Here is a 10,806-nt window from a genome sequence, read left to right as displayed (position 1 = left end):
ATATTTCTTAAACCAGTGGTTCCCAAACCTTTCCCCCCACAGACCACTTAAAAATTGCTAAAGGTCTCAGCGGCCACTTTTTTCTGCTTGTAGCAATTGTATTGCACTGTAGGATTTTTAAATTATATTTTTATTGCTGCTTTTATTTTTTTATATATTGTATTACAATTTGAATTCCATTGAACTGAAATTGTAATACAATACAAAAAAGATAAAAATGCAATTAAAAATCAATATGAATATCTAATGCAATAGATGTGTGCCATCTCCTGTCTTCAATTACAAATCCACAGACACGCCGTGGATCACCTGAACGAAGCTGGTGGGCCACGGACCATGGTTTGGGAAACGCTGTCTTAAATTGATTACTATAGTGTTTCAAGTCTGCAAGGCTTTCTCCTACAAAAGAAACTGACCGTGTAAGGTTTTGTTAATGGCAACCATTTTGTGTCGGAATTGTTTAAATTTAGCCACGCTTCAGCACGGCTGCTAATTCTGTGTGGCTTTTGCTTGTATGGAGCAAGAGAGGGGCAGGGGCTGCAGTCACACATTTCTCCCAATCCCTGTACGTGCAATAAGATGCATTAATTTTCAGCCTGTAGCAGCGAAACCAGCCTCCTGTGGAACCCAGACTTGGCCTGTCAATTGCCTCTTTTTTTTTTTAAATAGTAACATTGGCTACCCCACTCCCTGCCCTTTTTCTTATCAGCAAAGAGCAACTGTCTGAGTTAGACAAACAATCTGCAGATAACTTGACTTCCAGGTTGCTCATTCCAAGGCTAGGACTTTATGAGCTGTTTCTGCCACTGGACTGTCTTTGCTGGCCTGTAATTGGGATATGTGTGTGAACTCCTTGGCAGTGCCCCCTGCCATATCCTGAAACCTGATTACACACCTGGAGCCTTGGTGCCTTGGTACAGGCTGGGTTAATGACTTTGTTTATACTGATAAGGGCAATCTAGATAAAGCCAGCCCTCTGGGCCTTGAGTCTCCTGGCCCTGGCTGGCACCTTCATTGAGAAAACCTTTTCTCTGTGCCACGTGGGACGCTGCTTTTGGACAGGCTTTGTTTTTAATGAACCGCTGCCGCTTGTCAAAGGAAGGTCAAGGCTGCTGAACGGGGTGGTTTCGTTCACCCCGCCAGGTGCCTTATAAGCAGAGCCTGAGAAGCAACAGTAGCAGCCACTGCGGGGAGGACAAAAACAGGCAGGCGCCTGCAGCATAGAAAGTGTTGGAAGCCAGTGGAAAGACCAGGTGCACTCAACAGGGCTGGGCAAAGAGCTTGCTCCCCCAAGTCCTGACCTTACCCCTCTCCAGCGTGGGCATGGAGTATGAGAAGTGTGCCTGCCACCATGAAGAGAACCAGAATGCCATCCTCTACACTCTCCTGAGCCACCCCAGGAGCAGCCGCAGCCCTTCCCAACAACGCTGCTTGTGCCAGAAGCGTCGCACCGTCTGCCTTCAGACCCCCCACATCACCTGCCAAGCTGCTTCTGATGTCTTGGTGAAGACCATCAGCTTCATGAAGAACCTGCCTTCCTTCCAGCTCCTGCCTTGGGTAGACCAGCTCTTGCTGCTGGACAGTTGCTGGACTCCCCTCTTCCTTCTGGGCCTGGTCCAGGAGATGGTGACCTTTGAGGTGATGGAAACCCCAGCCCCTAGCATGCTGGAGAGGATCCTTCTTGACGGACGGAGCAAAAGGCAGGAGCTGCAGAGGACACAGCCCACCCTGGCCAGCGTACAACGCCTCCAGTGCTGCTTGAACTCTTTCTGGAGCCTGGACCTGAGCCCTAAAGAGCACGCCTATCTGAAGGGTGCAATTCTTTTCAACCCTGGTAAGTGCTGCTGGACTCTTGCCTAATGAGGAAGCCCTTCATAAAGAACAGCCCTTCTCATAGACAATAGAAGAGCCACAATTGTACCCTCCCATGCGCAACAGAGAATAACAGGGACATGTTTTTCATAAGCTGCAGTTTGAATGAAGAAGTTTTAATCAATTATCAAAAGCGTTTTAGCCCATTATCTGATATGGGTTTTTTAAAAGAAAAAAACAGCCAATATACTAATAGCAAGTTCCGTTCTCCAAGTGTGAGTCCTTATGTAGTCAAAGTGGCACTGCCTACTCACCAGAGGAAGGTCTTAGCAGGCTTGGGCCCAAGGTTTACAGAAATACAAAAATCGTTAGGGGGGGAAACTCTCAAGTGAGCCCCCCCCAAAAAAAACATTTGAGTGATGAGTGACTATGCTCAGTTAATGCAGATTACTGATGGGGGAGAGGGAAGAATGAAATGGAGTACCTTGGAAGAGGGCATGGCTGGCTAGAACCCTGAAAAGGAGTGCCCCACATTGTAACATTTTGCTGCAGGTCCAACTTGTGCTTTCTTTGATTTTGAGTGATGCATGCAAGAAGCATCATCTTAGGAAAAGGCACAGTTCTAGGAGACTGCCTCTTTTAAGAAAGCACTTGCCAGCTTCAGTTTTCATACACACTTGTATTTTTTCAAAATAAGCTTTTTAAAAACAATCTTCTGCTTAACTAAATGGACACACCATTTTAGTGGATCCAAACTTTCTTTTTGATCTGTGAGCCACTGCAGCCTTAGGTTTTCATGCTATAAATGGTTTGTGGTCCCTCTAGTGAGCACTCCAAATGAGTGAGTAATTTCCCTAGGCTGTGGATGAATCGTCTCTGGCAAAAGAATTTCAGAATTTCACACTCCCCTTTTTGCTGAACAATGATAGAGAGTTCTGGAGCAGCTTAATAGAGCTGATTTCCTTAGGAGTAGAGAGTAGCAGATACATAGGAGGTATTCTTGTAAAATCTTATTTGTTTACCAATGTATGATTGAGCAGTCACGGGAGGGGGGGAGCAGAAGAAAGCAGCCATCAGGCAGCATGTCACAGAAGCCCTACAGAGTTGCCTCCAACTTAGTCATACTCAGAGTAGACCCATTGCAATCAGTGGACTTAGAGTTACTTACTTCAGTGGGCCTGCTCTTAGCATAACTTATTTAGATGCAGCCTACAGTTTCAGGTTATCTGGTCCAAGAACTTGAAGCTGTTTTTCCCTCTAGCCAAATGCAAACCCACTCCTTTTCAGGCCTTTTAGCCCACATTCAAACTAGGCAAACAACTTTCATAGTCCCTTTCCACCTTGCAAGTGTGTGTGTGCTGACCAGTGATCTTCTGCTTTAAACTGTCCATCAATCTGCAACTGTTCTATTTATTTATTTATTTTTAATTGCAATGATATCCTGCCCTTCGTTTAGAAAGATTAGGGTGGTATATATGGTTCTTCCCTACTTTATTCTCACATCAGTCCTTTAAGGTAGGTTCAATAGTAGCTGACGACCCTAAGGTCACCCAGTGAACTTTATGGATGAGCTGGGTTTTGAACCCTGGACTACCAGGTCCTATCCTGACATTTTAACCACTGCTGGCTAAAACAACATAGTGTCTTGGAGCACTTAAAGACTAACAAATGTATTATGGCATGAGTGTGTGTGGGCTCCAGCTTACGCTTATAGCATCTTAAATTTAATGTGCCACCAGACACACTTTTTGCTGCAGCAGATTAACACAGCTACCTACCTGGGAATCACTACTAGCTAAGTAACACCAACTGGAAGCTTTGGCTAGCATATTATATTTATTTTCTGATAACATAATTTTGCAAATAAGCTCCATCAGTAGGTACAACTTTGGCACATTCACAAAAAAGTGTATGTACAGTAATACCTCAGTTAACAAAGCAGATGAGTTCCTGGACATTGCTTCTTTAACAGAAACTTTGGTACCAGAGGTAAGAAAACCTTGGAAAGAATAGGGGTAGGTTCCTATACCTACTCATAGATGGTGAGGGCAGCTTCAGCATGGATTTAAAGGGTGCCTACCCTGCACCCACCCCCTCCTCTGAATCATATTGGATCCTCCTTCCTTGGTTCTGATGAAATCACTCATGTGTGTCCACTTGCATGCCCTTTGTTCCTTGTTGCATTCTTTTTCTCTGCTTTCACAATTAACGTATTCAAATCATTTAGTGTGTTCACTGTGTCTGTCGTTAAATTTGAATTTCCTTTTCTCTCTCTCGGTTCCCAGATGTGCCTGGTCTTAAGGCTTCCTCGTATATTGAGAGCCTCCAGCAAGAAGCTCAGCAAGCACTCCAAGAAGTCATGACCTTTCTCCACCCGGAGGACCAAGGCCGTTTCGCCCATGTGCTGCTGATCTCCTCCTCTCTGAAATCCATCCCTCCTGGCCTCATTACTGACCTTTTCTTCCAACCAGTCATTGGTAATGCAGACATTCTGGAGCTGTTGACAGAAATGATGCTGGCAAGAGAGCTTCCTTGGCCACAGTGACTTTGAGTGGGGTCATCTCCTGGGTCACCCGCCACCACGCTTGGCTTTGTACCAAATTCCAAGTGGCAGGGTGCAGCTAATCTGGATCATGCAGTGGAAAAGAGAGAGAGAGAGAGAGAGAGATGTCCTAATTATGACTTTACAAACAAAGGGGCTGCTGACTGACAGGCATATTTTTCATGGACCTCAAGTGACTTAGGCCCAGGGCCGGCCCTCACATTAGGCAGAGTGAAGCAGGTGTCTCATGCAGTGAGATGCTAGAAGGCTTTGTGTGTGCTTTGTCACCTGCCCTGTGCCCCTTAAGCTATCCTGCTGCCCTCCGGAGAATGCCATCCCATCATCAGTGTGGAAATAAGATTCAATTGCCACTTCAGTGAGCTTCTGTATGAGGAAGCAGGGAGACACCTTGTCCTTTGCCTTAAGCAGCAAAATGTCTTGGGCGTGACCCTAAAGTGATGCAGCTCAGAAATTTTAGACTCTGGCCCGGACCACTGTTTTACAGTGGATTCTCCACACCTCCATAGATATAAAGTATGTCATCAGTTACTTCAAAATGTGGTGAGCCAGCCCTGCTGTGCTGGGGGGCCCTCTTGCTGAGGGGAGCCCTAGCCCTCTGCCCCCAAAGGCTTCTCCTGATCGAATCGCTGCATACTCCCAGCCTTGTGAGCTGCTGCCCCTGTAATCAAGTCTTTAGGACAGGTAACACCTGTTGTGCTGGAGCACAGATTTTATGACTGAGGGCTCTGTTTGTCTCCGTTCACCCTTTGTTTGTTGCAGAATTCAGAACAGTTACTGCCAGAATCCTTAATTCTTCTTATTTGCTATTCATCACACAATCTGTTTCATAGCAGGTCCTCTGATTTCCCTAGACTCCAGCCTACATTTATGTGTGGTGCCCCTGACTCCAAATCATAGTACACAGGATGATCTCATCTTTGCCTAGACTTCACATATCAGTATTTTGCAAATGGATGCTTTCTGGTAATTTGTGTGTAAAAATAAGATGTGCTAAGTTGTTATTTTTTAAAAAAAACGACAAACACATTTTTTTTTGCAGTTTGGATAATGGCTGCTGTCATTCTGAAGTGTTGTGGGGTGATCAGTATTTTAACACATGAGTTGTTTGTCCACAGGCAGAGCAATCCAATTTAGGCGAAGCCAGCAGGAAGGTCCTTGGTATGCAATCACTATTTGGGAGCCTCAGGGCTGGCTGAATGCCAGTTCAGCTGGGAGCTACACACAGAGACTGGAAAGTAAAAGCCAGCTCTCATGAATACCCCTACCGGCGCATAAGCACTCTGCATAGACTTCCATTGTAATTATTATTAGACCTTTTTCCTGGTGTAACTTTGGCCTGGATCAGGACCTACAGAAGTGCTTGGCCCCTGCTGGCTAAGCTGCGGGTCCGCTACATCCAATTCCCCTCAGCCTGGTGTAAATAGCAGTTGGATTGTGCCCTTACATGTGCAGAAGAGAGAATCAAGATGATTTTGTCTAGTTTCTCTGCAATGGTCTACATGCATAGTTTAAGCAGCAATCCTAAGCACACTTACTAAGGAATAAGCCACACTGCCCACAGGAAGCCTTGTTTCTAAGTAGATATGTACATAAGCTTCCGCTGTTAAATAAACATATTTTTTTACTATTTCAGCATGAGTACTGATGGCAGTCACTTTCCTTTGGAACAGGATAAGTCACATTTTTGCACTCAAGTGCCTCAAAACACCTTACACAAAGAAGTACAATGGCAGTAAAATCAAATAAAAACAGCAATAAACAAAAATTAGCATGCTCATCCAACAATATATTTAAAAGGAACAAGTCCTACTCACCCCACTTAAAGGATGAGCACAACAACGGTCACTGACCTATATAACTACTCTCCCAGTTATAAACCATAAGCCTGGGTAAATAAGAATGGTTTTTGCCCGATGCCTAAAAACAGATAGCGATGTTGCCAGGTATACTTCTCTGGAAAGAGCATTCCACCAATGGGGAGCCACAACTGAAAAGTCCCATTCTCATGTTGCCACCCTCTGCACCTCCCTCAGAGAAGGTACATGAAGAAACATGCATCTCTTCAAAGTGTATCTTTGTGAAAATCTGTTCATTTATCAAGGTATTAAATATGAAGAAATTATAATCATCCAATTAGCACAAACACTGGGGGGGCTTTGACAGAATTCATGAAAGTTCAATAAACTCAAAGAAGCACATTATGCAGCTTCTGCTCAGTGGCTGTTCACAACATCCAGTTCAGCCATTTAGAGGGAAAACTTCCCTACCCCATGCTTCTGCATTTACCATGACAAGAGCTGCACATGTACTCCAAGTCTTTTCTATGATCCAGAGCTCCACACATACTCAAAGTTTTTCCATGATCCAGAGCTCTATCCTCTGTGTAAAAGGTTGTCATGCAGAGAGCGACCAGAATCTCTTCTCAAATCATCATCATAGAGGGCAGGACAAAAAATAATGGAGTCAACTTGCAAGAAGCCAGATTTCAGCTGAACATCAGGAAAAACTTCCTGTTAGAGCGGTACAACAATGGAACCAATTGCCTAGGGAGGTAGTGGGCTCTCCAACACTGGAGGCATTCAAGAGGCAGCTGGACAGCCACCTGCCAGGAATGCTTTAAGTTGGCTTCCTCCATTGAGCAGAGGGTTGGACTTGACGGCCTTATAGGACCCTTCCAACTCTACTATTCTGATTCTTCACCCATCAAACTCTTTCATATGTAGACTTCCTCACTCATTTCAGGGGGGGGGGCAGATCCACATCCCTGAAAGTACCTGAAATGAAGAAGCGAGTACCCTCCTCAGCAGGAGTGAGCAGCAAGAATCAACAGACTATACCTATACAGGAAATTTGAAGCACATTTTTACCCTCAAAGAATTTTGGGCACTGTAGTTTGTTAAAGGTTGCTAGAAATTGTCACACAGTACTTGCTTAAAATATGCTTTAAAGGTATAGTGTGTGTGTCTGCATGCACGCATTTGCCTGTAAGAAATTGTTTCTTACATTTAATCAGAGCTTGGAAGATTACTTTTAAAAAGTAATAAATTACAGTTACAATTACTTGGCCCAAAAAAGTAGTAATTACCATTACAATTACAACTGCTCTGAAAGTAACTGATTACTTTACTTTTTCTCAAAAGTAATCACTACAATTACATTTCAGTTACTTTTTAAAAAAAACTCCTACAAGGTGCTGGCCTTGGCTGCTGCACATCTAAGAAGCCTAAAACAATATTAAAAATAAACACACACACACAGGGGGTAGCAGAATAAAAAAATTTATCCATAAGATTAACATAATGGCATAACAGAATCTCACATCCCCCCAAGCAATGAAGATACCCCAACTCTTGAAATCAAATTTTACACTTGAAATGCTTTTATAATATGTTTCTGTTATGTCTCAAAAGAACAAGATGCTCAAAGAGCATGTCAGACAAGGAATGTCTTTTTACAGTCATTACGTTGCCACCAGTACTGAACAGGCGTTCTACTGCGGCGCTTGAAGGCATGCCTGTGTTGTGCTGCAAAAAACACCGCAGCACACGTGGAAAGCCATGGAGTGATGACACTTCCCTGCTGGGAGACCTCAGGTACCTCACCAGTTCCTCCTCAGCAGTGTCCACTGCTGACTTCTTGCCCTGGGGCAGAAAGTTAAAGAAGTCATCTGCTAAGTCATCTCCTTCCTGGTCTTTATCTGAAGACTGATCACTGTCCTCATTAAGTACACCCATCTTTATTTCAGCTTTCAACAAGGCTTCCATTGTGTATCTAAGAAAGAGAGAGGATATGTTAACACATATATGTTAGGAAACCATCATCTGCTCTTCATTTCCTGATGCTTGTCATGTCCCCTGGTTCAGGGTCCAGCCTGAGCCTGTGGATGATGACATGGAAGGTAGGAAGGTGACCAAGTCACCACACTCATGGGGCAGCACAGCAGACCCTTAAGGATTACCTGCAGCAACCCAAGGTTGTGATGAGGAGCCCCAGGAAGAAAAGGCCCAGCCCCTGCCTACCACCTTAAGCCCTCTGATGCCTCCCTTGAGACAACATTTCCCTTGGAGTAATCCACCCAAAGGGCTTCCCTAATGTTCTTACTTGTTGGTATGGGTGGTGGCCTGACACGATTCCAGCCAATCTAGTTTGAAGCGAGGGTGTAGGCAGGCTGCCAGAAGAAGCCTCTTGTCCTCCCAGATAGCTGCAAACCGCTTTCTTAGGGCTTCGCGCACACCTCTCAGCAGCTGAAAACAGTATGTGTACCTCTCAGGTTTGTTTTCCAGTCCTTCTAACTTGCGGTCCAGATTGCAGAGCGTTGGTAGCAAATACCCCATGAACATGCCGTTCTCCCGTTGCAGGATATCTAGGGACTGGGCTAGTGGCTCCATAATCTCTGTGTATTCCTGTACCACTTCAATCTCGGCAGCTGTGATCCTGGACAAGGAGCAGCGGTCCATTATGGCATGCATTTTTAGTGGCACAGTTGACAGGAGCTCATGTAGTTGCTTCAACGCATCAAAGGTGGAATTCCACCTGGTCTTATTCGGTACCTTCAGATACACACCACATTGCGCATGGATATACTCAGCAATCTGGGCTGACTGGTTCTGCTTGGACCACAACTTGCTGCACTTTCCCATCAAGGAACGAAACTGTTTCTTGAAAGGACCAAGAAGACTACTTTTGGAGGAGTCAGAAAGCATGGCCTCTATGTTTTGTGTTGCCACAAGGTTGAGGGTGTGGCTAGCACATCTCTGGTGTGGTGGTAAAACAAAATCCTCTCCTGAGACTGCAGCTTCTTCCTCTGCCTCAGGTCCTGTGTCCAGGATCTCACAGATAGGCACAAACTCCACCTCAGCCTCCTCCTCCTCCTGGTTATCACCATCATCGTCACTGGTGCCTGCAGCTTCCACTGGTTCTTTGGCCATGAAAACTCTGAACGCTTTCACAAAGTTGGAGCCATTGTCTGTAGTAGTGCACATAACTTTGTTGTGGATCCTGTACTGCACATGTACATCATGCAGTGCTTTTGAAAGGACATCGTATGTATGGCGCCCCTTCAGACGCTTACAAGCCAAGGCCCCGACCTCACGTTTCAGGGTAGTTGGGTTGATCCAGTGGGCTGTTACCCCAAAGTAACTCTTCTTGCCATTGGTCCAACAATCTGCAGTGGTTGCTATATATGCCACAGCACCCATTCGGTTTGCAAGAGTTTCTCTCATGTGGCATGCTCTCTTCTCAATTCTGTCTCTCAGAGTCTTGGCACATATGATGGTGAGATCTTTGGGGAGTCCAATGCGAACCAGATTAATGAATGATGGTTTGTCCACAGTCTGAAGTGGTAATGTCTCCTCTACAATGAAATCAATGATTCTCCTGTCGAGATTGCTCTGGGTGACAGGCTCCCTGCCAGATCCCCACCTCTCAAGGGTTGTCTGCTGCTGCTTCAGCATTTTGGGAGGAGGGGTGTCATGCATTGGTTCAGGAAGGCCACGTCTCCTTGCCTTTATTGCTTCTTCAATTGCTCTCAGCTTCTCAGGGTGTGCCCTCTGAGGAAGAAGAACAAAGCATGAATCCAAGAAAAAATGGAAGAGGAACTTCACAATTTAAACATAAATAGACAATGGACACTCTTTGAGGACCAGCATGACAAAGGCTTACCTCAAAATGTGTATTCACATTGGATGAGGAGGAAACAGCTGATCTCAGATTTTTGATCCTTGGAAGGCAGTAATTGCATTGTACAACAACATTTTTCCCACTCTGGCTCACAAATGTACAAGCTTTCTCAAAGCCAAACCATGGTACTTGCTGTTCTGCAGATGTGGCTGTGGGCAACTGGCACTGCTTCATGCCCTCCTCCTCCTCGTACACAGGGCCTCCTTTCTGAACCTCACTTCCTAGTTTTGCCTCCTCAGGATCAACAAGCTGTGACTCAAGTGGCCGCACTAACTGACTGCTGCTCTCAGCAGCAAAACCTGCAACAGGCGTCTCTGTAATAAACAAGAGATAATGCTCCTATATGGGTGAACTTCAGCTGTGATGTGCCCCCATCTCTTCCCCATGCTGCAAGATCCCCCAGTCAGAGTGGAAGTAAGCAGGTCGATAGCACAATTAAAAGAGATCCTATTTGCATCATTTTTGTTCACTGAATAACCCTGCCTGGGCCAGTCTAACCTACTATTTCACAGGGTTGTTGTGAGAACAAAATGAGACTAGGGTTCAAATCCCCACATAGCCATGAAGCTCACTGGGTGACCTTGGGCCAGTCACTGCCTCTCAGCCTCATGAAAACCCTATTCATAGGGTCACCATAAGTTGGAATCAACTTGAAGGCGGTACATATATTTTTTATTTTGAATATGATGATTATGATAATAAATATGCAGCATTTCAAATTAATTCTGTATGAGAAGCATTCCATGCCAAGC

General features: G+C 45.0%; 1 protein-coding gene across 1 annotated transcript; it reads left to right on the top strand.

Moving 5' to 3' along the window:
- The first annotated feature begins 710 nt into the window (after positions 1-710).
- NR0B2 (nuclear receptor subfamily 0 group B member 2) lies at positions 711-6,007 on the top strand. The gene is made up of 2 exons (XM_061596357.1): positions 711-1,834; positions 4,098-6,007. The coding sequence occupies exons 1-2, from the start codon at positions 1,324-1,326 to the stop codon at positions 4,355-4,357; spliced, it is 771 nt and encodes a 256-aa protein (XP_061452341.1). The 5' UTR covers positions 711-1,323; the 3' UTR covers positions 4,358-6,007.
- The last annotated feature ends 4,799 nt before the right edge of the window (positions 6,008-10,806 follow it).

This window comes from Rhineura floridana, chromosome 15, assembly GCF_030035675.1.
Source record: "Rhineura floridana isolate rRhiFlo1 chromosome 15, rRhiFlo1.hap2, whole genome shotgun sequence".
In the NCBI taxonomy this organism is placed as follows: Eukaryota; Metazoa; Chordata; class Lepidosauria; order Squamata; family Rhineuridae; genus Rhineura; species Rhineura floridana.
Note: the sequence above shows the minus strand (reverse complement) of the source record. Positions and strands in the feature narration are given on the sequence as shown.

Coding starts and splice junctions, on each gene's coding strand:
- NR0B2 (XM_061596357.1), top strand. CDS start 1,324: ATGGAGTATGAGAAGTGTGCCTGCCACCATGAAGAGAACCAGAATGCC. Junction 1,835..4,097: donor TGCAATTCTTTTCAACCCTG/GTAAGTGCTGCT, acceptor CTCGGTTCCCAG/ATGTGCCTGGTCTTAAGGCT.